The sequence below is a fragment of the Sapajus apella genome, unplaced genomic scaffold (assembly GCF_009761245.1).
Source record: "Sapajus apella isolate SASKATOON/1434 unplaced genomic scaffold, GSC_monkey_1.0 scaffold13, whole genome shotgun sequence".
NCBI lineage: Eukaryota > Metazoa > Chordata > Mammalia > Primates > Cebidae > Sapajus > Sapajus apella.
The window spans coordinates 25,678,753-25,706,602 of NW_022436953.1; the positions used below are offsets into that span (position 1 = coordinate 25,678,753).

Sequence of the window (27,850 nt, forward strand, 5' to 3'; positions counted from 1 at the left end):
AGCGAGACTCTATCTCAAAAAAAAAAAAAAAAAAAAAAAAAAGGGCAGGGGGGTACCCTTGGGCAGCCAGCTTCTTGGAAAGGCTGGTGTGAGGTTGAAGTATTTGCTGGTGCCTCTGCTCAATGTTTTTGTAGTGAAACGATTGAGAAGAAGAACGTGAGCTAAGAGGTTATCATTAGTGGATTTTACTGCCTTACCTGGGTGGGCACTCTTTTGGGAGTTGGATGGACATTTGCAGCTGAGCCCCAGGGGGGGGAATTGTGCTCACCACGCCTTTAGAATTCCAGAGGCTGATGAGGCATCTTGGCTCCCTCTAACCCACATCTTTCTCTAGGTGACCACAGCAGCGTATCATTAAGTATCTATTCTTTGCTTTTGTTCTCAGGGCAGGAAGATCCCAACAGCTTGCGCCATAAATACAACTTTATTGCGGATGTGGTGGAGAAGATCGCCCCTGCCGTGGTTCATATCGAATTGTTTCGCAAGTAAAGAGAGCCTTCCTTGTTCCTATACCCTCTGAAGGTTTCACCGCCACTAGCAAAACATGAGAGCTATTTTTGAGATACATTAAAGTGTCAAAGTGTCACTGAATATCTTCCTACATTAAGATAAATGTGTCTCCCTTAGAACATTTTCCCTATTCAACTATATACATCTACATTCTTGACCCTTCTAAATGTTTTAGGAACCTCTGGCTCTGAAGAGGTTCCCTAAGAGTATTTTCTAAGTGGAATTTTTTGATGCATGCAAAGAATTGGCAGGATGTTTAGTTTTTAAATGTTAAGCCTGGTATGTAAAGGAACAATTGCTAGGTGTGTGTTGCTGCGGCAGAACCCATTCATCCATGTTTTGAAGCACTTATTTTAAGGTGCTTCAGCCTTATCTGTGTACTCCTTTGGATTTTAGGCTTCCGTTTTCTAAACGGGAGGTGCCGGTGGCTAGTGGGTCTGGGTTTATTGTGTCGGAAGATGGACTGATCGTGACAAATGCCCATGTGGTGACCAACAAGCATCGGGTCAAAGTCGAGCTGAAGAACGGTGCCACCTATGAAGCCAAAATCAAGGATGTGGATGAGAAAGCAGACATTGCACTCATCAAAATTGACCACCAGGTGAGTATGTTCTTGCCTGCAGAGGTGAGTTCTCAGATGCCCTGGAACACCCTTGGCAAAGGCACCAGAGCTCTTTGATTGCAAGAGATTCTCAGGGGGCACTGAAGTCAGTCTGAACCATCACAGGAGGGCCTTGAGGAGATGCTGAATGTGGCTGGCCTGGGGGTGTGAGAGGGGAAGGGGCTCAGGGAAGCTTCTGTAAGGAGCCAGATAAAAGTTTTTAAAATAGTGTTTTAAATATTTATAAAAGAAAGCAATAGATTTGTAAAGAAACCAGTAGGTAAGTAGTGAAAAGTGAGGCTCCTTCCCATTCCCGATCCTGTGGCAACTCTTGCTACAGATTTTATTTATCCTCCACAGATAGGTCATGCGTTCACAATGAACATAGAATTTACTGAGTTTTAGACTGAGCCATCCTTAACTTGTCAACAGTTACTTTGAAAACAAACCAGCTCTCCCGAATGGGGGTGTTGCAGGGCTATGAGAGGTGTTTCAAAACAATATTCCATACTTTAAATGTTTTGGAAACCTTGAATGAAAACAGAGCTAATGGATTTCTTCTTTCCAGCCCTTCTCAGAGCTTTTAGTATGCTAGTGTGCACGTTACTTGCCTACAAAAGGGTGCTGACTGAACTATTTGCCCAAATTATAATCATTGGAGTATACAACATTTTTTGGGGGGAGGGGCAGAACGGAGACATACCAAGGTCAGTTTGGGAAATGCTGTATTTGAAAATGGTTTCTATTTAGATATTCTCTTTGCAATCATTTTTGCTCTGTTGATTTGCTTAGCAAAGTCTTCATGTCTGGAACAATATTCTTATTGACTCATCAAAAATCCCCACCCAACACATCGATGAGGGAGGTTTTGTTTGCTGTGTGGCATGTGCAGTGAGAACGTGGATTCTAGTTTCTTCACATTCTTAAAATTTTCTAGACTTCTGATGGAGGGAGGAATCAGAGGAGGTTGGAATCCTGCCTCTGGCAAAGCAAAAGACCAGAGACTGAGCCAGGTGGGGTCTCTCGTCCAGCCCTCTGCTTGCCTCCCTTTACCTGGGTGTGGGCTGAGAAATTCCGGAAGAGTGTGGAATTATTCAGGCTGTCTGTGCTGTTTGATGGCACGCTGGTTCACCTCCTTCCGGAAACAGTGCTGTGTGTGCCATTTGGGTGGTAGGATTCCGGGTCTCCTCCGCCTTTTCATACTATCTAGTTGCTGCCCAGCCCAGGATCCTTCACGACCAGCCTTTCAGAAAACCACCATCTAACACACTTACAACCTTCCTTCCCGATGTTCCTGTTGCTTCTCTGTGGCTGGGTGGCCAGGCATGGCTGAAGAGGCGGGGGATAGACGTAGGCACTGTGCCCGGTGTGTGTAACTGGCCTTGAGTGAGGCTGCAGTTGCATGTTATTTCTATTAGGTCACCGTGGAATTTCTAGCAAAAACTAATCTTTCAAAGTGTGTTTATTGGTCACAGAATCATTGGGCCAGCCTCTGCCTTCATAGCTGTATTATCTCCATTTTACAGAAGAAGAAACAGGGGCTCAGAGAAGTCTAGTAACCTGCCTTAGGCCACACAGCAAACACCTCATGACCCTGCTCTCTTAAGGCAGCCAGGCTGCTGCTCCCCATGTGTCCAAGCCGCTGGCTGTTGCTGGAGGGGTACAGGCTGGCCTGGTGGTGTGATGGGACAGCTTGACCTTAAACAGCCCACAGGAAGGCGGGTGCATCTGGTTTGGGAACAGGCTGCTAGAAAGGTGTCCAGGATGTGGTAGTCTCACCGGAAGGAGCCAGTCAGAATAGCACAGCCTGTGGCCACGCGTGGGGCCTGTTCAGCCTCAGGGAGGCCTTGGGAGGCAGCCAACAGCGAGGCATGGGCTGTGTGCAGGCAGGGCGCTGGCCTGGACGCTGCCCCCACTGAGTAACTTCGTGTTTGGAATGCGTGGGCACATACCATGCAGCTGCTTCTGGCCGGGGGATATTCTTTTCCAATTTTGAGCCAAGGTGGAGACTGTCTCCTCGTGTCATCCCGGCATGTCCTGGCAAGATGTGAACGATCTGTGAACGATCTCAAGAGACAAGCTTTGCAGAGTGCATCTGACCTGGCTCCTGCCGTCCCGGGAGTTTAGCTCTTCAGCCGGCAGCAGGCTGTGTGGCATGTGTTTCAAGCTCCCCCCTAAGAAAGGGTGCTGGAAATTGAACACTGAACTGATGTGGCTTTTCAAAATGGAATTGGAAATGAAAGGATATTAAATTGCAGACACCCACACAAAGGACTGGTTTCCACTGACTAAACTGCTTTTTTTTTTGCTGATAGTAGTTGAAAGCAGGGAGAGTAACAGCATCTCTTCCAGCTCTTTCTCTTTTGTTCCCTTGTTTTGATGGTGGCTTATTTTGGGGGGAGGCTCTGGCTGGCCTTGCTTTGTGTCATCTTAGGGATAACAAAGAGGATGAAAGAGATCAGGAAAACAGAGAAGGCAGAACAGAACCAGCAGATACTGTGTTTGAGGAATGAAAATCACCTATGTGTCTCCTTGTCATGTGAGACCGTTGCCTAGCCCCCCGAAGGCCACGTAAGAGTAACCCAGTGAAGCTGGTGAGACTGACCACCACGTCCGTGGCCCCAGTGACTAACTTGATGTCTTATCATCTGGGCCCAGTTCCTCCCCTGGCATCCTGATTTTGCTTGGAGGGTCCTCCATTGTCCTTCATAAACTTTTTTTTTTTTTTTTTTAAGTGTTTCACTGTTGCCCAGGCTGGAGTGCAGTGGCACAATCTCTGCTCACTGCAACCTCCACCTCCAGGGCTCAAGTGATTCTCCTGCCTCAGCCTCCTCAGTAGCTGGGGCTACAGGTGCGCACCACCATGCCTAGCTAATTTTTGTATTTTTAGTAGAGACAGAGTTTTGCCATCTTGGCCAGGCTGGTCTCAAACTCTTGACCTCAGGTGATCCACCTGCCTCAGCTTCCCAAAGTGCTGGGATTACGGGCATGCACCACTGCTTGTGGCTATAAAAGTAGTATTCTTGACACTTTGAGTGAAATAAAAATTACCATGGATATCTGTGGTCACTGCCCCTTGCCACCCACCTCCCCCCTTTTCTGGTAGCTCTGTCATCGGACAGCCTTGGTGGGACCATCGGTCATGGTCCCTACCCTCTATGGCCAAGTAGTAGACACATGATCAAATTAGGGCAAGCAGAAGCTCCCCTTAGGATTGCAACGTGAAGCTGGATGCCACTCACAGAGACTATCATGGTGAAGCCGCTGTAGCCCCTGCTCTTGAGACCCCAGCACTGTCTGAGTTCTTGCACTTCCTGAGCCCAGTTTAATATCTGTTTTTCCTCCCATTCTTGGAGCTCCCCTCGCATCTCCAGTGGCTTGAAGTTGCCAGAGATGTTTCTGGGCTTGTGACCAAATGACTCTTTTTCTGCTTCTCACTGCTGAGCAGACACATGTGCGCTGACTTTGCCTGCTGTCTTGGGACCCGGAAGAGCTTTTGGGAAAGGCTCACGGAGCAGCCCCCTCTTGCCTGCCCTGCTGTCTCCCTCCATGCAGGAGGGGAGAAGTTGTCCCCCACCATCCCGGCTGGACATCCCTTTCTGTGCTTCTGCCCAAATCTGAAACTCCCCTTTCCTTGGGACCCATGACTGGGGCCAGCCTGCCTGGGGAGGGCATCCCAGCTGCAGAAAGTCGGGACAGGGTGCGTGTAAACATGTTAATAGAAAGCAGCTTTGAGGGCAAACTAGTTCAGCTTCAGTTACAAACTCTTTCCAAATGTGTTTAACATGAGCCCCTGGCTGTGAGAGTGTCTGTCAAGCTTTCATCCAAGGATGCCGTTTTGTCCCTGCGGGGGATTTTGTTCCTGAGCAGTTTGGGGCAGGGGTGGGAGAGGGAGAGAGGATAGTAAAAAGAGAGCAGTTCGGTGTCTCTAGGCTGGAGTACAAGGCGGATAAAGGGATGTACTGAAGAAGGCAGGAGGCAAAGTTACTTTGGTAATAGCTGCTTGCCCAGCTGCAGTGATTAGGAAACTTGGGAAAAGCATCTTTGGAATCACGTTCTTCCCATCTTATATATAGCCCTTTGCAGATTTCATGCTGTTCTTAGAGAAATCTGAACTCCTTACCAGGGTCTTGAGGGCCTGACCTCCCTCCCTCCCTCCCTCCCTCCGCCCCGCTTACTCCATCCCCACCTGCTCTGCTCAGACACCCACTCCTTGGTTGCCTCCCACAGGCCGGGGCTGCCCCCTGGGGCCTTGGCTGTTCCCCTCACAGGGGCGTCCTTCTCCAGCTCCTCATGCAGCCAACCTCCCCTTCAGGCCTTTGATTAAATTCTGCCTCAGACGTCTCTCCCCACCCTGCCCTGTGAGGCAGCGTCCCATGCCCTAGTGTCCTCGACCCCACCGCCTCCCTCTGGCGACACATCACCCCAGGGACAACCGCATTTCATTCTTGATTTTTCCCTCCTCATCTGTTTATCACAATTTAGAATTATCTCACTCATTTGTCAAATGAAGTCTATTTCTGCAGCTAGACTGTGGGGTTGGGGGCATCGGTCTTCAGGTAGAAGGTGCCCGGCAACCTTGTCCCGAGTAGGACCTTCACAGCTGTCTGCTCCTGAGGAAGCAAGGCCATGCGCCACGTGGGATGGAGTTGGGGGGAAGGCCCCCGGGGCCCCTGCATCGAGCTTCCCTCCTCTTTTCAGTGAAGAGATGACCTGCAGCAGGCTGGCTGCAGACGCCCCAGCCTCCCCGCTTTTCCTGCCTGGAGTTTGATGGACAGGTGGCCCTGTCAGGGTGACAGCAGGTCTGTAGTTTTTAGTAATGCAAAGCACTGGTGCAGCAGTGAGCTTTCCTGTGGGTGCTTTTCCGTGACGCCAACAACCAGGTAAATATTTGGAAACGGCCTTGTTGAGGCTTGTGTGGTGGTTTTCCTCCCTCCCCCATAGGCCTGCACCCGCCCCTGGCCACCTTCGGGCCAGATGGTGCCCACAGACCTTTTTGAAGTGGCCGGAGAGGGAGCCCTCTGGGCGCTGGGCTGCTGTGTTTGCAGAGGGTCCTCTTACTGCTGAGCTGGCTGGCACGGGAAGGCCGACACCCCTGATCCTCATTGAGTTCAGACTGGGGTCACTGCGGGTGAGGGGCCTGGGGCCTTTTACATGTCTCAGGAGCTGCTGAGCAGGTCACTCTTCTCCAGGCCACCAGGACTTGGCCCTGCACGTGGCAAATCTGCCCCGAGTCAGCTGAGTGAGGGGGGCTCAGGCAGCACCCCAGGACGTGGCAGTGGCCGAGGAGGGGAGTGGGGTGGTGCTTGCTGTGACTCACGCCGGTTCTCAGGCAACGTGACAGTCAGATTCGCTGACTCAGTGGCCTGAGCTCATCCAAAAGCGAATCAGAGAACACAGGGCCTGGGCTCGACCCGCTGGCCTCTCCTGGAGTCATCTGTCACTCATCCTCGTGAAGTCCCTGGGAGCTTGGAATGCACATCGCACCGCCCCGGCTCACCTCTTGTTTCTGTGTTTTTCCATTTTGGATTCTTTTCCCCACTCCCTCTGTACTGGGCGTCTTGTGGTCTCTTCTTTTTCTCTGAGAACTCTGAGGGCTACCATTGCATTTGCTAATGATGCCGCAGACGGTGTTGATGTGATGAGGCTTCTATCACTGTACTGATTTTTACCACTTTTAGGGGGACAGGAATCAATATTTCATGAGAGAATGTGAAGTCAGACAGTGAGGTAGAAGCTGGCTTTGATTTTGTGCCAGGCTTTGTCCAGAGGCTGTGGGGACGTGGCTCCTTACTGCTCTTGATTGCGGCTCCTTCTGGCATGGGAAATGTTTCAGTTCCCCAAACTCTCTGAATTGGATCCCTTGTGTGTTCTCTGGCCCTGATTCAAGAACTTAGTTGATTGTCAAGGAAATTCTTTGGCTATATTTTTCTCTTAATATGGTAATGCCTTTTTTCACTTTGGCACTCTCTTTTCAGCAAATCGGGTTAAGACTATTATTTATGGTTCTGACAAAGCAGTTCCCGGGTTGTTGGGACTGGATTTGTAGGTTCCCCATTAGGAATGTCTCCTGTCCTCTTTGGGGGAATACAAATTGGTTCCATTTGACAGTTCATCGAGTGTGTGACAGTGTGTTAGAGTCCAGGGTTGGCCAACTACAGCCAGTGGTCCAAAGCTGGCTCTGTCTGTTGTTGTAAATAAAGTTTTATTGGGACATGGTCATGCTCACTTGTTTAGGTAGAGTCTGTGGCTGCTTTCACTCTGCACCAGCAGAGTTAAATAGTTGGGATGAAGACCACGTGGCCTGTGAAGCCAAAAACATTTACTTCCTGGCCCTTTACAGAAAAAAAAAATTGCCAACCCCAGTGATAGGCAATTAACACCTTGTTCTAGAGGGGCTGAAACTGGCTGGAGGCAACAATGCTCATAAGAACCGAGTGAGGTGAAGCACTAGGGGGCCAAGGGGAGCAGGAAGAGAAGCTGATTTTGTTTGCTCTTTCTTTTGCCAGAGATTGTGCTTTTTTTTTTTTTTTTTCCTAAGATGAAGCTTTTGTCTTCCCACAGTAAGCAGACGGAGGCCTTAATTTTGTTCGTTTCTCTGTGACATTGGTAGAAAGGAGTCTGTCAGAATTCCAAGCTACTTAGAAAATTATTATCCAATATTGAGATCCTAATGGATCTTTCAAGGTCCAGTTTGTTCATTCTTTCAGTGATTCCTTATTAATTCCCTGATTTTATATGTGTTGAACATCTTCTTGGCCAAACACGTATTAAGTGCTGAAGATGCAGCAACAGTGGGCAAAGCCATGGGGCTTAAGAGCTAGTGTGGGAAACAGGTGAGGTAAAGTAAACATGGCAGTAAGTTCAGTGCATGAAGCAAACACGTGAAGAGGTAGAAGGCATTGGGCTACAAAGTAGCAGAGAGTGTAGGCAAGGAATCTTATCTGAGGGGGTGACATCTAAGCTGAGATGGAAAGGACAGCAAGAGCAGGCCAGTGAAGCAAGTGGGGTGATAAGACTTGCAGGTGGAGTTGCTTTATTTCCCATTTCTGCTCAGTCTGCAGAACCTGGGTCTTGGGTTAAATAAAAACTGTCATTTCCTAGTGAGTTTATTAGAACCCTCCAGAACAAGTTTCTGGTTAGCTGGTTTCTTTGTGTGTTGTCTCATTTCTTTTTGGTTCTGGTTCTTTGGGGTTCCTGCTCATACTCTGGAAAACTCCAGTGTCTTAAGTAGTTGGTCTTCCAAGAGTCTGAAAGCACAAAGCTTCCTAATGATCTGATCACCTCTCAACCATAGCAGGATCAATGCAATTCCATAGCTCATTTTCTAAAGCCATCCAGAACGCTTTCTGTAGCAAGAGAGACTAAGACCTGGTGAATTGTGGACTGATTATCCTAATAAACATGCTAGTTGACAGTTGGTTTGGCTAAACAAATCACCAGAATCTGATAATGGGAACATGTAACTCATGGTATTTCCTTCTTTGCTTTATCTACCAGGCAGCTCACAGAAACCACTGGCCTTCCCTGTGTTTCCATTTTGTGTTGTAAATATATGTTTAGTTGACTTACTATAAAAGTCCCTTTGCCATTGACCATATCAAATTATTCTTATATAGAAGAGGTTATACATGTTTTAAAGATTTAAAAATGAATTTGAAAAGAATGCTACATCCAGGGTAACTTCCCTGCATATGGGGCTCACAGAAGCCCTGTGGGGTCACGGATAATGAGGATCCAGAGTGCCTTCAGTGCAGTTTAGCAGATGCTGAGAGGCTGCTGTGTGCTGGACCCTGAGCCCATCAAATAGAGCAGGACTGAGCCCCTACCCACGATGATTGCCGGAAGATACAATCTGTTACCTTTGCCTCGCTGAGCCTTGAGCTTACAGCCGTATAGACAGCTGAAAAGCAGGCTGCATCAGTTACTCAGTTACCCAGACCCAAACGCCAGGCCTTGTCTAACCCCAGTTATTACCTAATTTTAAGATCCCAATGGATCTTTTAAGACCTGGCTTGTTCATTCTTTCATTTGTTCACTTAGTCATTCACTGATTTTGCAAATATTTCTGGAATCTGCCACGGACACACACTGTTGTAGGTAGCAGCATCAGCCACTCTGAAGTTGGTGGATGAAAGGGGACAGATCAAAGGGGCTGATGTACGGAGGAGACACAAGTTAGACTTGACCAAGACAATATTATTCCTCCTCCGGATGCCACGAATATATGCAGTCATTAGCTGTTGGGCCCCCGTGCAGCACTGTTGACATTTTGTGGTTTAAACACTGAAGAGTAAGGGAATATTGGAAATGGGAAACATCTGGTACAGTGTAAGGGAGACTAAATGTTTTGGTGGTGTTCCTAAACACTGGGGAGAAAAGTCGTTTCATTTTCTCATCTGTGCACTCTCTCTCTGTTTTTGCATACCGTCCTCTGTCCTCCTCCTCTTTTTCCTTTTCTCTCCCTTCATCTCCCCACTTCTCTGATGTCTCCCACCTGAACCCCTTCCACCTTGCTGTCCTTCCGCCCATCCTGCCTCTTCTACTCTCTCCCTAGACGGTGGTAATCACATGTCAGTGGGAGGAACAGATGATGGCAGCTGGGTCACGTGGTTCTTCTCAGTCTGTATATGTCAGTGATCTCAGTGCCCATCTGGCAGGTCCTTCCTGCCCTGGCTCTTCTGCTCACTGCAGCCACCCTTGACTTTGTGGTCACTGATAACCTTCACCTCCTATAATCTGAATCCCAAGCTTCTCAGTCCTGGTCCACCGCCTCCCCTCCTGCTCCATTCCGAACCCTGAATGGAAGCTGAATGGAACCCTGAATGGAAGTTGAAATATCAATGGGTCATTGCTTTTCACAGTCCTCTGTGAAAGATTATCCAAGCCAGTATCCGGAGAATTCCTGGTCCACTGCCTCCCTATCTGGAGAAGCTGGAAGAGCCAGCTTCATCAGCATGTGACCCCTGTCCTCACAGGCCCTATGCCCTGGGGGTCGCTGTTTTAATTTTACCTTTGAATTTGTATTTTTTGTGAATAAAATCCTGTGAGCTAATGGAGCATACTTGGGGGGGGTTGGGGCTTTAGCTCGGGTTGGATTCCTCCTTCTACTGCCTCCACACTCCCTGGCTCCCTGACTCCTCCAGCCCCACCTGACCTTCCCTTCCTTGTCTCTATGCAGGGGTCATTGCTACTCTCCATCCCTGGAAGGAGTGTAGGCTTAGGGAAGTTCTAGGTTCCAGCGTGGGCACCGCATAACATGTTGGTGGTGCAGGGCTCAGGCTGATGATGCCATGGTTGTTCTGTGGTCTCCTGGGCAGGGTCAAGCCACTCCCACCCTGATCTAGGTGCTGAATGTACCCTGACACAGAAGCGGCAGTGCCCCTGGGGTCATCCATTGTCCATGTGTTGGAGGGGTGGACGCTTAGGGAAGATGCTTGGCTCGACTTCCCCACCCCCAGCGACGGTGCAGTCTGCGGTCCAGTGGCAGTGGGCACAATGCCAAGTCGTGAGGCCTCCGGTGTCTGCACTCACTGTCCCGTAAATAACCACAGCAATAACTAGCAAAGTAAAAACATCGTGATAGGTCGAGAGACACAGAATGTGGAAGAAAGGAAAAAGCTTTATATTTTAGTACCTTTAACAGTACTTTCTGTATGCTTTATGAATGAGGAGCCTGCATTTTCATTTTGTACTGGGCTCTGCTAATTTTGTAGCTGGTCCTGCCCCCTAGTAGCCCAAGTCAGCAAATCTTTGGTTCATCTGAGTCCACAGTCCACTGACCCACCCCTTTTCACAGCTCCTCCCCTGCCCATGTGCTCACTTCCCACCTTACCCAGCTTGAATCACTTCCTCAAGCAAGTCTTTGGATGCTGACATCCCCGTAAACAACTCTTCTGTGGCTTGGTTTGATTTTCCTTAGGAGGCAAACAAGTTCTATGGCACTGCTTCTTGCTGGGTATGGAGGATGTGCTATTTTGTCCATTGCATATTTTTTAAAGAAAATGAAAGGCTAGCATAACTGTTTCCAGAAGGCGCATTGAATCACTCAGTTGAGTCCTAGCCAGTTCTGCAACATTAGCCTTTGAAGCAAACTTGAACCAACACTGGACCAGCCTGGAAGTCCCAGCCTCCGGAAATGATGTGGTGGATTCTGCAGATTCAGCAACAAAAATATTTTTGTAACTCAGGAGCACTTAGTAATTTTCAAAGGAGAGAAAGGAGTAATTGACTTGGCTCATTAGGTTGAGAAAAAGTTGCCAATTTTTTCTTTTGTTTTGGTGTTATTGGATTGTTGAATATTTCTTTTCTCCAAGCTTCAGGGAATGAGATTGAATGAAATGAGCTCTCAGGTGCTACTAGGCAGAACCCTGAATGTAAGATGAAATATGGACAGGTCGTTGCTTTTCACAGTGCCCTGTGAAAGAGTACTGGGTCAGGATAATTGTAGGAATCCTCTCTCCTCTTGCAGGGATAGAAGTTTGCAGGGGTCATCTGACCCCATGGGGGAGTTGTATGAAAAGGGATTTATTAGGGACCCTGTGGCTGTTTGGATCTTGCCCATTTAACGATTGTCTGCTAATGGATTTTCTGGAACACAACCAGGTTTTCTGTAAAGAATGCTAATTGTCAGAGCTGAGATGATCATTGGATATCACTGGGCACAACTCTGTAATTTTAGAGGTGGTAAAACTGCAACCCGGAGAAGGTAATAGAGCTGTCCCAGGTTGCAGAGTGAATTCATGTAGGAATAAGACCCATCCCAGGTGTTCTGCTGTCTGGGACAGTGTTCTCCCGTCATATGTGGAACCCGAGGGGGTAATATGTGTGCGTGTGTGTGCATGTATGCATATACACATAAGTGTTTTGTCCACGTTTTCACTTCTGCCCTACCTTGGTTGATCTGGAGAATGAGGCCGAGGCATGCCATCAGCCTGGGGGCCTCACTCAGCACAGGCCCAACTTTTCTGCCCTGGGGAAGTTCCAGCAGTTATGGTTCATCTATGGTTCTGTTATGGAACCCACACCACACATAGTGCCCCCAAAACCGAGGCTGTGTGCACAGACCTCCCCTCCCTTCCCGTGGTGGGCCCCTGCTTGGATTCTTCCTAACCCCCCTTTGCCCTGCTCTGTGTTATACCCACTCTGGTCTCCTGCCCCTGTGGGGTAATTCCGAGCACAGGGCAGCTGTTTCCCCACTGGCTGCTGTGTGCCCTGGGCAAATGGGAGGTGGGCAGTGGGCTGCTGAGAAGCATACCTGGAGTGGAGGTCGGGGTCAGGGAGGGCTTCAGGCCCGGTACCACCACCACCCACGGTGGGACCTGCAGTCCCCTCATCAGCAGAACAGCTGTGAAGCCATCCTGCCTGTCCACAGGGGGACAGGTCATGAAGGCTGCGTGCTTGTTGGAGCGGGAGAAGCTCTGGGAGATGCCAGACACGTGCCCTTGGAGTGGTTTCCCTGCCTTGCCCAGACTCTGTTTCCACCGCCTGAACCTCCCTGTCACCACCATGGAACTGTTGTGACCATTGCTTTCCTCTTAAGCAAGTTAGCAGCCATCTCCTGCCTCACCCTGCAAAAAAAAGTGCATGAAGGAGTATGGACTCACAGACTCTTTTCTAAACATTGTTAGGTGCTGGTATTAGGATCTTCTCTTAAAATGAAGCACTTTCCCCAGGCTTTGGAAGACACTCTGGTTGCCCACCCTCCAGCCTGCTTCCCTGCTGGCAGAGCCCTGGGTTTGGTTTAGGTCCATCCCTGACCCCACCGCATAACTGACTCAAGGCAAATCCTCAGGGTCCAATGCAGTCAGGGGGTCGCTCCAATGGCCCTGCTCCAATGGGTCACTGCTTGATTGGATGTTGCTGATGACCTACAAGGAGGAGGGTGCCGAGGTGCTTTTGGGACTTTGCGAAGAGATGCTTCCATGGCACGGTCACGCACACAGTCATGCCTTGATGTGATTTCTGGAATGGTGGTGTCCGTCTTGTGGCTGTGAGAACAGGCTGAGGTTGATTGGATGGAGGGAAGGAAGGGGGCTTGTCCTCGATGCTGTCTTTTTTTTTTTTTTTCTTTTGAGATAGAGTCTCATACTGTCTCCCTGGGCTGGGGTGCAATGGTGCAATCTTGGCTCACTGCAACCTCTGCCTCCTGGGTTTACACGATTCTCCTGCCCAAGCCTCCGAGTAGCTGGGATTACAGGCACACACCACCACACCCAGCTAAGTTTTGTAGTTTTAGTAAAGACAGGGTTTCACTATGTTGGCCAGACTGGTCTCGAACTCCTGACCTTGTGATCTGCCTGCCTTGGCCTCCCAAAGTGCTGGGATTACAGGCCTGAGCCACCACGCCTGGCCTTGATGCTGTCTTTGAGACTTCGACTTACCATCCTGGCACCAGCCTGCCGTTGGACAGGTGTCTATACTACGTACTCCATTTGGAGCTGGGTTGTCACTTGCAGCTGGAAACACCCTAACTGATACACACAAACCATTTTTAGTGCTGGTCTATGTTTGGCCCTTATGGAAGACTGTAGGCTGAGCTGCCCATGGTGAGGGAGGTGGACTTTGTGTCTTCTTATTGCTCTTTGTCCTGGTGGCTTGGATGTTTCTCTGCCCATGAGACAAAAGCCTAGAGGGCAAGGGTGGGTTTTCTTAATTGTATGTTCCCTCCATGAAGCACATAGGCGACACGCCATGAATGGTTGTTGAGAAAGCTTTTTCTCCGGGGCAGTGTTTTGTGAACTGATGCTGCAGCCCTGCATGTTGTTCGTTTGTTGTTGTAATCCGCATGAATGGTAAGAGCCGTCTTTAATCATGCCACGGTCCAGCCTCTTCCAAGGTGTTAGCATTACTCCCACTACCTGGTCAGCATCTTGCCTGTGGCTAGGGTTTTGCAATTTACATAGACATGCTGGGAAGACATGGAGCCCCTGCCTAGCACTTCTGACACCCTCACTGGGGCTGTTTCTCCACTACCTGGGTGGCTGTATAGGACATTAGGGGATTCGTGTCTTCCTAAAGTCCCTCTGTTGAGAGACTTCTGGTTCTGTTGATAGGATACTATTTCAGCGTTGTGAGTTCCTGCAGGCTAGGTTCAGGTGGCGTTTTCATTCTAGATGCTCCCTCTCTTCTTCTGGCCTCCCAGGCTCCCTGCTCCTAAGACTGGGAGAACTGGCCTGTGCTGGCCTCACTGCAGAAAGACTGTCATCCCTGAAGGTCTTGGGCCAAACTTGAGCTATAAGCTCTTTGAGGGCGACCTGAGGTCTCTGCCTGGGCTCTAGGAGAGCGGCGTGGGTGTTTCCGCCACCTCACTGCTGTCGTGCCCATACTTGCATTTTCTTTCCCCCCAAGCAGTGCGAGGATCTGGCATGAGGGGTGGGGCTCACAGGCCCTCCTCCTTCTCCTCTTCCCCTTGGCCTTTTCCTCTGTCAGTGGAGGACAGATGTTGGCCCCATTTACTTCTGGGCACGCTGGGGGGCTCCAGGGAAGTGAGGAAGTGGCTAAGGAGAGGAGCTGCCACCTTCAAGATGGCCTGTGGCTGGTGCTGCTTTAAAGGGAGACTTGGAGATACTTTGCTATGGGTGGCACGGGAACCAGCCTGGAGATAGCAGTGCAGGGGCCTTGAACTCAGAGTGTGTGGGCCCGGCGGGACTTCACGGCGCCTGTGGCTGTGCACTTCCAGCCATATCTACGCTGCATCTCCTCCACATTCCCCCGTGGAGCTGATGTCTAGACAGCTATGGAATTAAATGCTCAATTACCGAGTAGGAATTTGGCCAGCAGAGGTATAGCTGCTGAGCAGACAGGCTCGAGGTGAGGTCCCCGGCTGAGAACAGGCCCCACTTGGCTCTGGAATGAGTGGAGGGGCCTGATGCTCCTGCAGCCAGTGGCTTCTGTGGGGAGCTGGGGCAGTGACCCCCAAAAGGCAGTTTGACCTCGTAGAGAGCTGTAAATCTGACCTGGCCAACATCTCTGCAACACATCATTCCCTTGCAAAGATTTCTGCCTGTGATTGGAATTCTGAGTGAACTCGTACCGGGAGTGTGGGTCTGAGAGCTGGGAAGCCCGTTCTCTTGTTTAGCCAGGCTGCCCATCGGCTGTGGGAAGTGCCCCCATCTCTGAGCCTCAGTTTCCATGTCTTTAAAATGGGGGAAAAATCTAGTCCAACTCCTAAGGGGGCCATGAAAGTACTTTGCCACCCGCCAGGCAAAAGCTTATTCCTCTCACAGAGATCCAGGGTTTGCAGTGTAAGCCCCTCCCCACTCCGCCACTTGTATCTTGCTGTTTTCTGCCTTAAGGTTGCCCTTCATGACCTAGGAGATGTCTGAGTGGGTCGAAACTTAAACGAGATGATAGTTGGTGGCACCCATTGGCACAGCCTTGCCTAAATGGCCACTTACGTAGCTGCATTTCCTTCTCTGGGTTCAGGTGAGGACTGCTTCCTCGGGAGACTCCCTGGGCTCACATCGCTGGTGTCCACCTTCTCTAAGCCCGTGTGGTCACTCGAGTGTGACCGAGCCATGCTTGCCCACGGGGTGCTCTGGGCTCCATTTTTGGCAGCAGGCAGTGTCCCCTGGAAGCCTGGCCCACGCCGGGAGTGTGGGGAGCAGCGCCCATGGGCAAGCAGCCGGCAGCCTCCATCTCTCGCTCCCTGCCCGGGGCTCCCCCGCCCAGCCTCACAACTTCTCCAAAAGTGTTTGTCTCCTTTCCGCATCCTCTGGGCCTGAACTCAGACTGTGGAAAAGAAGAGCTGGAAGGAAGGTTAGTTGCTTTTCGATCTTTCTGCCTTCTGAGGTCTTCTGAGACATACAGCTTGGGCCTGCCTCCCTTTCTAGGAGGTGCAGATGTGTGGTAAGGACAGGGGATGAGTGAGATGAGAATTAGGACTCCCACAGTGAGTCCTGCCTCATAACTTCCTGATGGGTTTTCAGTATGTGGCGAAGCAGATGCCTGCTGGGCCCCCTTCGTGAGTTGAGTGTGACCTCCTGCCTCCTGTCTGTGTCCTTGGCAGTGAGGCCACCCAGCTCCGGCAACCTGTGCCACCCTGTCCCTCTACCTGTCCCAAGCCCAGCCCCGAAGGCTTCAAAGGCCTGGTCTTCCAGCCAGTCTGGGGCCTGAAGGGATGGCAGTGGTCCCGGCGGACCTCCCCCAGTGTGGCCTAGTGCAGATCCCAGCCCTGCCTCCTGCCCCGCCTGCACGCCGTGACTGCTGAAGTCATGCCTGGCAGAGGTTGCTGGCTCAGGCCCAGAGTAAACACGCTAGCCAAGCTCGCTGGTGTGCTGCTGGATGCCGACGAGCTTGAGGAGTGTGGGGAGTGAGCGTGCGGCCGAGTAGGGACGCTGCAGGCCTGCACCTCTCCCCAGCTGCCCTGCACGCTGTAGCCTCAGGCAACCTCGTGGGGAAAGGGTCACCCACTGTCTGGGCAGACCTTTACCATGGCTGGCTGACAGGGGCTGGCGGTGGGAAGGTGGTGAATGGTTCCTCCTGTTGGATTTGCACAGGCCCAGATGCTCACAGCAAAACCAACACTAGATGATGCTCACAGGAGCCAACCGGTATTCAAACAGTGGCTCAGATCTGAAGTCGCTTCATCCTCACGGTGGACTAGTGAGGGAGCTATACATTAGTCCCATTTTCCAGATGAGAATACTGAGACCTGAGCAGTCATAAGCTCAGGCCCCAATCTAGATCACGCAGCCTGGCCCCAGGTCTGTGCTCTTGACAATGGGCAGTGCTCTCCTGGTCCTCTTGGTATCTGTGATCCGAGGGACCTTCCTCCTCCTCACAGTCTCATATAGTCAGTTTGAGGTCCTGGACTCTTTCCTCACACCCCTTTCTCCTTCCATGAGTTTTCTCACTCAGCACCTTCCTTATTTGGTGTGTGTTGGGGGGATATTTGTAGTGTGGTGCTGTGCCGTGGACGAGAGAGTCTGTGTTTCCGGTCCCAGGTCCAGGTTTCAATCCCTGCTCTGTCTCAAGTCACCCAGTCTCTTGGAACCTCAGTTTCCTCATCTGTGAAATGGGCGTGGTGGTCACCCCATCTCATCAGCTAGTGTCTGCTCTATCCCTGGCTACGGAGATGGCTCAGGTGACCTCTGGGTTCCACCCACCCCACCGCCTGGTCCCTTGGCTCTTTCTTTTTTGAGATGGACAAACATGAGGCTATGGAGTTGCTGTTCTCATGGGGGCTGGGGTGGCTCTCTGCTTTCTGGGCCTGGTCCATGTTGTTCAGGGCACCTGCTTGTTCTAAGTGAACAAAGGCTAAAGGAACTTGGGAGGTCTGCTTGGCTCTGAGGAAGGCAGAGAGAGAAGGGGCCCTGATGCCTTCCCTGATGGAGCTAGGGAGGCCCTTCTGTGGTTCCCCCAGCTCCTTGGCCCAGGTGACTCTGGAGCTGGCTTCTGTTCCATTTTGTTGTGCAGAGTTATTTGGGGCTCCTGGCTCTGCCTGACCTTTGTGGGACACTGGAGATCAGGGCTTCTGGAGTTAGCCAGTCAGCCTGCCTGGGCCAGGGAGTGTAGGTGGCTGACCGAGGCCTTTTCAGGAGAGGAGAGACAGCCCACCTGCTGGGTCTTGCTGTCTTGGGTCCCAGAAGCCTTGCTGTCCCTATGCTCCATCTCTGCCCTCTGCAGTGTGGCCTGTACTCAGCATAGCCGTGCACCTAACTGAGTCAGTGCAATGCCCTGCCCGCAGAGCCCCCCAGATATTCCAGGACTCGGGACGGATGTGCACATGATGAGTCGGGGCAGGTATCACCACCTGTAGCTTGGGATCGTTCCCTGGGGCTTGGCTCTCTCAGGCTGCCCCAGGCAGTCTTGTTCCAAACCCTAAATTCGTTTTGTCTTCCTCTGTATCCTGGCCTCAAGGTTTCAGAGCGCATCTATGCTGATAGCTTTAAGATGTGATGAGATGCCGACTTGGCCCCCGGCAACCTCCCCACGGTTTCCTTGGCATGTCTGCGGTTTCATTGCTCACTGGCTCCCACACAGCTTGCAATGGGTGGATTACGGGTGGGAGGGGAGTGCGGTTCTGCCCCCAGCAAAGGGATGTGAGTTGTGAACTCAGTTTCCCACCACACCTGATGTTTCCAAATGGGCCGTCACTGTCCCTGCTTGGTTTTCCATGATACCTGTGCCTTTATCCATTTGGTGAAATTAAACACATTGAGCCATGCCGGCCGTTGTGGTTTCAGGGCAAGCTGCCTGTCCTGCTGCTTGGCCGCTCCTCGGAGCTGCGGCCGGGGGAGTTCGTGGTCGCCATCGGAAGCCCGTTTTCCCTTCAGAACACAGTCACCACTGGGATCGTCAGCACCACCCAGCGAGGCGGCAAAGAACTGGGGCTCCGGAACTCGGACATGGACTACATCCAGACCGATGCCATCATCAACGTGAGCCTCTGTCCCTCTGCGGGTGGGGGTTAGGGCAGGGTCTTGTCATAGGAGAGGAGTCAGCATAGGTCTTGGCCCCCACCTGTCTTGTAGTTTACATGAAGTGATGGAACTGGACCCAGCCATGTGGATTCTAGTGCCAGCAGCACGGCAGGGGTCACACAGCGGGGACAGTGACATGGGAGCAGGTGGACAGCCAGCCTTATCCCAGGAGGAAGAAGTTGTGTTGGGTGCTTTAGGGTAATCTCAGTTGGCATCAGGACTTCAGAGAGAAAAATTCCCCATTTACAGCACATCCAAAACTTTCTGAAAATTGTTTAGGTCATTTTTTTCCCAAGCAAAATATTAGGTTAATGGGAAGGAATCTCAGAAAAGAACCATGCCCCACACTCTAGGCACTGTGCTTAGGAAACAGCCAGGCTGGGATGTAGACTAGACCGTGTTATGACACAATTTGTCACCTTTTCATTTCTGTTTAATTGCAGTATGGAAACTCCGGAGGCCCATTGGTAAACCTGGTAAGGTCTTTTGAACCTATGTTACATCATTTATCTATGTACATGCTGGGTTTTTTTTTTTTTTTTTTCTTTTGAGGCAGGGGGTCTTTTCCAACGTAAGCTTGCCAAAGCGTGCTATCAAATTCCTTTAAAATGAGCTCTGTGAATGTACTGCATGCTTGCAATGACCCTACCGATCTTTTCTGGAAAGAGTAAGGCAGGCTGGAGGTGAGGTTTGGAAGTGTTAAGCCAGAGAACACAATTGTGTCTCAGAATTACAGGTGAACACCGTAAAATTCAGGGCCAATGCAGGAGTAAGGTGAAGGTCACCAAAAGTGCTGGCCAGTCCCTGAAAGCACCTCCTCCAGATGAAATCTCCTGGGCTGCTGGAGGAGCTGGCTGGGCTCATCCACACTTTCTCTTGGCCAGGAATCCTCCCTTAAGGCCTGGCTGGAATGAGGAGGAGTTACCCACCCACAAAGATATCACTTAAGTCGACCCTTAAATACTTGAGCAGAAAAAGTGACGCCTTACAACATAGATTGTCAGTGCTAGTGGGCAGCTCAGGGGACATAGACAGGGGCCGTCTTTAGCAAGGCCCAGTGTGATGGCACCTCCTTGATGGTGCCTTGGCATCAGGTACTGAAATCTCAGCACTCGTGGGAAGTGTGCAAGGAGCCATGTAGACTTACTTGGCAGCTTTCCCTTCCCAGTAGAGGGCAGTTGTGCTCCCAGCTCTTCCCCCTGCCCTCTGCCTCCTCCCGCAGCACCCCGAGGATGGAGTGGAGATGCGCTTTGCTGGTAATGAAGCATGACAGCCCTGAGCTCTAGGGTTGTTTCCCCCTGGAGTCAGCAGAGTCGTCTTAAGATCATTAGAAATGGGAGAAGCAGGAAGGTGTGGGCAGCCACCTAAAGGACTTTGAGCCTTTGGAAACGTATTCCTTGTGAAACAGGAGCAAATAAATGCATTTTGAAACGATCTGTGCTTACTGCGAGGTGAGCACCTGGTGCCAACCTGGGGTGTGTGTGATTCTTCCACAGCTGAGCCTGGCTCACGCTGCCTGGGTGTCCTGCTGCCCCTCTCCCTGCTCCCCAGGGGATCCCCTCCTTGCAGCTCCCCACTTTTGTCTCTGAAATAGCTCAGGGACTTCTTCCATGCTTATTCCCCACTCTCTTTGGGTGTATACCTGCCGGTAAAGCTTCACGATTCAGTAAGCCGTGTCCTTCTTGCTTTTCAGGACGGTGAAGTGATTGGAATTAACACTTTGAAAGTGACAGCTGGAATCTCCTTTGCAATCCCATCTGATAAGATTAAAAAGTTCCTCACTGAGTCCCATGACCGACAGGCCAAAGGTAAGCAAGGCCCACACGGCCCCAGGGACTGCAGAGATTCGGCCTGAAGCTCAGCTGCCCTTTGAGACTTGGGGAAGGGACATGCAGCAGCCCCTAAGGCTAGCCAGGCCATCTCCGACCCAGAAGTGAAAGGGAATGCACGTTACTAAGTCCCTGGTAGTAGGTCAGAGATGTTTCACCACTTTTGTCCTACGATCGTGGCAGTTTCACATGATTCAGTCTAATCTGTGCCAGGCACAAGCCTCGGTGATTTCTGTACATTATTTCACTTTATTTATGTATGACACTTAATTCTTTTGCCCTATCAGTTAGGAATTACTAGTCCCATTTTGCTAATTAGAAAACTGAGGTTCAGGGAGATCATTCTACAAACGTTTATTGTCCCATCTGCTCCAAGTCAAGCAGGGAGCTTGGCAGTGGATGAGTCAACTGGGGCCTGGGGCTCAACTGGGACCTTTGCCAGTGTGTCATTTATGTTCTGTTGGGGGATGGGGAGGCTGACAGTGAACAATCAAACACGTAAGATACTATTAGTGTTCCCAACAAGTGCTCCCAAGAAAATGGATCAGGGTGGCCGGCAAGGGAGTGACTGGAGGGGCAGCTGGTGGAGATGCTGTGGCCAGGAAATGCCCCCCAAGCTGAGATCTGAATGAGGAGGAGTCAGTGGGCAGGGATGTGGAGGGGAGGACTTGGCATAGCTGAGTGAGCACGAGGCCCCCGGAGAGGCCTGGGGGCTGGAGCCCAGTGACAGCGCGCAGTTCCCTGTGGTGGAAAGCTGGCCAAGGCTGGGCGAGCAGGCTCACAGCAGGCCATGGTGAGGGACCTGGGCTGCATCCTAATGCATTTGAGAACAGAAAGTTCATGGTCTGATTGATGTCACTGAAAGGCCACTCTGATGGCTGGGAGGAGTCTGCTGGAGGGGTTGCTGGAAGTTGGGGGCCAGTTAAGGGGCTTTCCCAGTCATCTGGATGAGACAAGCTGGGGGCTCAGACAAGAGTGGTGGTAGTGGAGGTGGACAGAGGGGTCACATTCCAGATACATGTTGGGGGTAGAGCAAGCCTGGGGGAGGGTCAGCTGTCAGGGTGAGGCCATGAGGAATTAAGGGGCATGCCCAGGTATCTGACCATTAATTGAAATGATGGGACTTTCCCAAGGTGCCCCAGAGGGGAGAGGCCCAAACTGGGATTTGAGCTTCAACCTCAGTGTAGCCTTCTGTGGCCCTTCCTGCCACCTGGGGGATTGGGCCCCTGGCCCCTGGTGTCCCCAGCACCCCCACCAACTGGGCTAACCTTCTGCTATTCCTTCATTGTCTCACCAGGAAAAACCATCACCAAGAAGAAGTATATTGGCATCCGCATGATGTCACTTACATCCAGGTGGGTAGACAGGATGCGTGTCTGTGTCTTAAATTTTAATAAACCTGAACTTCAGACAGCGCTCAGGGGCACCCCTGAAAGAGAAACCTTCTGCTGCCTGAAGACGTCTCGGTTTCTGCTTATAATGAAGTAACATCGGGAAAGAGGACAGGTCATTAGCCGTGGCCTCTGTTTGGTCTTATCCTGTGTTTTTGTGTTCTGAGCTGCTTTTCCTCATTGGCAGCAGGCCACCCGGTGTAGAAGTTTCTGCCCTCCTCTTCGAAGGCAGACTTGAACAGTGTGTGTTTGGGGGACAGTTGATTCACTCTGGCTCAGGCCTTCCCTACCCCACATTCTGTTGAAACTCACATTCCAGGAGGGCCCCAAGCCCCTCCCGCAGCTCCAGGCAATCTGCTTTCGTTGCTCTGCAGCTTGTGGACCGTGTCTCCAGGAATGCCAGGGCAGGCCCAGCGCAGGGAAGGGAATGACTGATGTGCTTGTTTTCCCCGAGCTGGCGGAATTGCGGCCTGTGGTTGGCAGGCTCCTGGCATCCTGGTGTTTTAACCTGGATGAAAAATTCTGGTGTAATCTCATGAGTCCTGGTAGTAGACTGAACTGGCATGGCTAAAAGTGTTGGAGGTAAAGTAGATAAAGACTAGAATATAGTAACCGATATATTAATGTGTTCATTACTATCATGAATTAACGATTCACTCACTGTTAATGTATTAGTGACTTTCGATACATGTTATGAACGGTGATCCCTTTCTTAGCGCTCCAGGAGTTGGAGCCATTTGTCAAGGTTAAAGTGTTCCCTTGGTTGTTTGCCTTTGGAGCTAGGAGGTGTAGGGAAAGATGGTAGTTCCCTGGCACCCAGCTTGCTGGGTTCCTGTCCCAGCTCTGATACTTCGTGCCTTGTGACCTTGGGAATGATCTGACCCCTGAGTGCCTCAGTTTCCTCCTCTTCAGGTTGGGGATGATAGCACAGGTGCTTCTGGTGGCCAGGCTCGGATCAGGGAGTGAGGGCAGTGATCACCAGCCACAGTGATGCCAGCCACTATCTATCACATGTACAGGGCCAGGTACCTTACTGGGACAACCTCGTCTGATCCTCATCACTCATGTTGTAGGGTACTGTTACCCTACATTTTGCAGGTGAGGAAATGAAGGGACAGAGAGGTTAAGCAACTGTCTGAGGTCACACAGCTAGCAAGTGGCAGAACTAGGGCTGCAAACCAGGTCAGCCGTTATACTTTACTGACTCCTTAGTAATGGCTACTATTAATTAGGAAATAATAACAGCGATGATGGCTGGGCACGGTGGCTCACACCTGTAATCCCAGAACTTTGGGAGGCAAAGGCGAGCAGATCTCTTGAGACCAGGAGTTCGAGACCAGCCTGGTCAATTTGTGGAACCCTGTCTCTACTAAAAATGTGAAAAATCAGCCACACTTGGTGGCAGGCACCTGTAATCCCAGATACTGGGGTGATTGAGGCAGGAGAGTTGTTTGAACCCGTGAAACGGAGGTTGCAGTAAACTTGAGATTGCAACACTGCACTCTAGCCTGGGTGATAGAGTGAGACTCAGTCTCAAAAAAAAAAAAAAAAAAAAGAATAATAATGATGAAAGCACATTCCTTGCTGTTACCAAGTAAATCTTTGGCTCTGGTGGACAGGCAATTTTAAAGTAGGACCAGAACTCCTGGAGAAATTTTGCATTAGACCCAGGGAGAAGAAGGGAACTGGTGAGAGCTGAGTTCTGCCTGGGGAAGGCCTGGTGTTTCTTGACCCTAACACGGGTGCTTTCTCTCTGGTGCAGCAAAGCTCAGGAGCTGAAGGACCGGCACCGGGACTTCCCAGACGTGATCTCAGGAGCGTATATCATTGAAGTAATTCCTGATACCCCGGCAGAAGCGTGAGTTAGAGTTATTTTCCCTTTTCCTCATATGTCTGTGGTTCTTGGAGAGGGCGGGGAGGGTAGCAGGAAGAGAGGGCAGTGTTCCTTTCATACTGGCTCAGATGATGGTGTTGATCCTTGACTCACGTGGTCGGACATTGCTGGTCGTTCCTACTGGTCAGGCCTTCCCACCTGGCTCGGCTCAGGACTCATCCATAGGACGGTGACCTTTATCTTCAAAAGTCCTTGCTCCGCTAGGACCCTCCAGATGGACAGAGAAATAGCAGACTTGTAATGAGTCTCTGGGATGGCCTGGCTGGGGAGAGAGGGTTTCAGGAACAGTGTCCCTAAGACTTCACGTGATGGTCCTGTTCTAGGCTTTGGGACCCTTCTTCTCCTGGAGTCTTCTCAGATTGTCTCTGACAGTGAGGCCATACCTGTCCACACCTCCAGAAAAACAGCCCAAGTGATATCAAAGTAACATGACAAGAAGTAGCGTGACCGTCCATCAGGGTTTGTTACCCGTATTAGTGGAACAGCCAGAGAAAAGTGCTAGACTGGGCACCAGCAAGTGTGCCCTGCGGGCTGGGTCTGGCCCACTGCCTGCTTTTGTATGGAGCCGTGGGCTAAGAATAATTTTTGCATTTTATTTTGATTTTTACTTATTTTTTTTACCTTTTTCTTTTCATGGGTTTTGGGGTAACAGGTGGTATTTTGTTACGTGAGTAGGTTCTTTAATGGTGATTTGTGGGATTTTGGTGCACCCATCACCCAAGCAGTATACACTGAACCCACTTTGTAGTCTTTTATCCCTCACCCCTTTCCCAGCCTTTCCCCTTGAGTCCCCAAAGTTCACTGTATCATTCTTAAGCCTTTGCGTCCTTGTAGCTTAGCTCCCGCTTATGAGTAAGAACATTTAAATGGTCAGAAAAATCCTGAAATAAGAATAGTATTTTGTGACATGTTAAATTTGTATGTGACATGTTAAATTCAAATTTCAGTGTCCACTGAAATATGGTTTGTGACGTCTATGGGGGCTTTTGTGCTGGAACAGCAGAGTTGAGTAGCTTCAACAGAGGCTATATGTACGGCAAAGCTAAAAGAATTTCCTATGGAGCCCTTTACAGAAAACATTCGAAGAGCCTTGTGCTAGCCCGCTAAGGACCATGACAGCGTTCTGACGCTGACCTGTGTAAGAGCTACAGTGATAGTGGCAACCACACAAAGGAAGGGTCTCTTAACAGAAGCATTCCGCCCACCCTGTAAGAACTGCATTCTGAGTTGCTATACCCATTACAGGCAAGTTGGCCATGGTCATGCTACATGGCAGACAGGACCTGGTACATCCTTTGCTACTTCGGGGTCAATCTTGACCTTTGACCTCCTTGGGGTCGTAAGGCCACACAAGTGTTAGTAGGCATTTCTACAGTGGACACAATTGATGACTTAGCCTAAAAATCTCAAAAGGAGCCCAGCATCATGGCCCATGCATGTAATCCCAGCAATTCCGGAGGCTGGAGCAGAAGAATCTTTTGGGCCCAGGAGTCTGAGACTAGCTTGGGCAACAAATGAGACCTCATCTCAAAAAAAAAAAAAAAAAGAAAGAAAGAAAGAAAAAAGGGAAAAAAAAGGAACATTATTTTTAAAAACTCAATAAGTAATTCAATCCACCGATGGTTTAAAAAAAGTTGTTTTTTTTTGAGATGGAATCCCACTCTGTTGCCTAGGCTGGAGTGCCGTGGCACAATCTCGGCTCACTACAACCTCCACCTCCTGGGTTTGAGGGAGTCTCTCGCCTCAGCCTCTGAGTAGCTGAGATTACAGGTGCCCACCATCAAACCTGGCTAATTTTTTTGCATTTTTAGTAGAGACAGGATGTTGCCATGTTGGCCAGGCTGGTCCCGAACTCCTGACCTCAGGTGATCCACCCGCCTTGGCCTCTCAAAATGCTGGGATTACGGGTATGAGCCACTAATGGTTTAAATTATTCTAATTTCACCACCATCCAATCCTATTTGCTCTGGGCTTTTAGGTTCTAAACTGTGCCTCTGTCCATGTAAAGTCAGACCACGAGGCGTGGAAACATGAATCATTCCCATTTTGCTTCCCTTTGTGTTGCAGGGGTGGTCTCCAGGAAAACGACGTCATAATCAGCATCAATGGACAGTCGGTGGTCTCTGCCAATGATGTCAGTGACGTCATTAAAAGGGAAAGCACCCTGAACATGGTGGTCCGCAGGGGCAATGAAGACATCATGATCACAGTGATTCCTGAAGAAATCGACCCATAGGCAGAGGCATGAGCTGGACTTCATGTTTCCCTCAAAGACTCTCCCGTGGATGACAGATGAGGACTCTGGGCTGCTGGCATAGGACACGCAAGACTTTTGACCGCCATTTTGCTTGTTCAGTGGAGACTCCCTGGCCAACAGAATCCTTCTTGATAGTTTGCAGGCAAAACAAATGTAATGTTGCAGATCCGCAGGCAGAAGCTCTGCCCTTGTGTATCCTGTGTATGCAGTGTGCTTTTTCTTGCCAGCTTGGGCTATTCCTGCTTAGAAAGTCAGTGTTTGTCTCCTCCTTTAACTGAGTCATCATCTTAGTCCAACTAACGCAGCCGATACAATGCATAGATAGAAGAAGCCCCGTGGGAACCAGGATGGGACAGGGCATGTTTGTGCTTTTCTCCAAATCAGCACCCAAAGGTCAATGCACAGAGACCCCGGGTGGGTGAACGCTGGCTTCTGAAATGGCCAAAGTCGCCTCTTTTAGAAATCCCTTTGGAACTGGGAGCACGATGACTCTGAGTTTGAGCTATTAAAGTACTTCTTCATATGTTGCTTTCCGCAGTGCTTCTTTTCCTTTCCCACGAGCAGCTCGCTGCCGTCTTTTTGGAATGATTCTAATGTCGGTGCGCTCCTCATTAGACTACATTGTCCACGCAGGCATTTGCCCACTCTTAGTCTTATGAGTTATTTCAAAATCATCCTGTGCTATTTACCAGGGTTATGAACAGCTCTGCTCGGACCCTGGCTTTATGAAGCAGGACTTGAGGACAGTTGCGCTCGCATCCGAAGCCTGTCAAATGAAAGAGTCTGTTGACCTCATACATCATGCAGTCAGGCAGCAAAGATTTTCTGGGCCTCTGCTCTGTGCCGGGCGTTGTAAGCGTGTGGTCAGTCAGAGCAGGATAGACGCAGGCCCTCCCTCCCTAGAGCTTCAGTTCAGAAGCCAAGTCTCTTTCTGAAAGGGAGACGGTTCAGGACACCAGGATGCAACCCCAGAACGAGCACGAGGCTGCCACTGACCTCAGTTGTCCTGGGTCATGAAATAAGAACCAGGCCTTACGCCTTGGTGAGTTTAGAGGATGACTCCCCTTGACAGGCCCTCAAACAGGTGCAGCCAGAAGCAGCTGTAGGCACCTTTATCTCCAGGAAAGCTTTTCAAAAGTTTGGGAAGCTGACCCAAGAAGACTTGTACAATTTTAGCTCAGAAGTTTGCACAGACCCATGTCCCTTTGGGGAGAGGATGCTGTTTATGCCAAGAGCAGTGGGTTAAGGCCTTCCAACTGTCAGCCGTGAAAAGGAGGGTCTTGGACCGGATGAAGGTTCAGTTCTCCAGACTGAGAGCTGAATCCTTCCACCATCAACAGATGCGAAGGTCCAACTTGTAATTGGGGAGGCTGCGGAAGGCCACAGGGCCAACTTAAATGCAGGGGCAGTCCAGCTGAGCAGAGCCCTCATCAGCGTTGGTGCTCAGCAGTTAAGCAGCTTGTGGCCTGTTGCAACCCTGGCGCGTCTCTTTGCTCTCTGGTTGGATGACCTAGTAGAGTCAGGAAGGAGCCAGAGTCCTTGGGCTCTGGGAGTGTGTTTTGCATTCCCTCCCTTCTCCATTGAAGACGATGACTCAGAAATGGCTTGTGGCTTCAGGGGTTCGTACTCAAATGTTTTGTATGTGAGCCGGCTTTCCTGGGTGGTCCCCAGAACTGAGGTGCTGCCACAGGTGGGGAGGATGCCCTGGGTGGCATTGAGGTTAGACCCAGCCCCGGCCTGAGCCCCTCTGTCTTTAGCCTGTCAGGCATCGGGGAGATCACAGATGGCTCTGCTGGAAGAAAGTAGCCTGGCGACGGACCGGCCTGAGGCCTCTGTAAACACTGTGCAACATCTCTGCAGGACGCTGGGTGGGGCTGGAGTTTTGCCTGCATATGTGGTCTCAAAAAGGACAGAAATGTCAGCTTGCCACATGGTTGCATGT

General features: G+C 50.5%; 1 protein-coding gene across 2 annotated transcripts in view; it reads left to right on the top strand.

The window, feature by feature from the left end:
• Positions 1 to 26,436, top strand: part of HTRA1 (HtrA serine peptidase 1) — a 52,095-nt gene extending 25,659 nt beyond the window's left edge. The window contains exons 2-9 of one of the 2 annotated variants that reach the window (XM_032281906.1): positions 386 to 485; positions 907 to 1,111; positions 18,277 to 18,495; positions 18,981 to 19,013; positions 20,231 to 20,345; positions 21,664 to 21,721; positions 23,520 to 23,615; positions 25,719 to 26,436. In XM_032281906.1, the coding sequence (XP_032137797.1) occupies positions 386 to 485; positions 907 to 1,111; positions 18,277 to 18,495; positions 18,981 to 19,013; positions 20,231 to 20,345; positions 21,664 to 21,721; positions 23,520 to 23,615; positions 25,719 to 25,887 (995 nt within the window). In that variant the 3' untranslated portion in view covers positions 25,888 to 26,436. The remainder of the gene's footprint in view (positions 1 to 385; positions 486 to 906; positions 1,112 to 18,276; positions 18,496 to 18,980; positions 19,014 to 20,230; positions 20,346 to 21,663; positions 21,722 to 23,519; positions 23,616 to 25,718) is intronic. The other variant, XM_032281907.1, reaches the window with a different exon arrangement.
• The last annotated feature ends 1,414 nt before the right edge of the window (positions 26,437 to 27,850 follow it).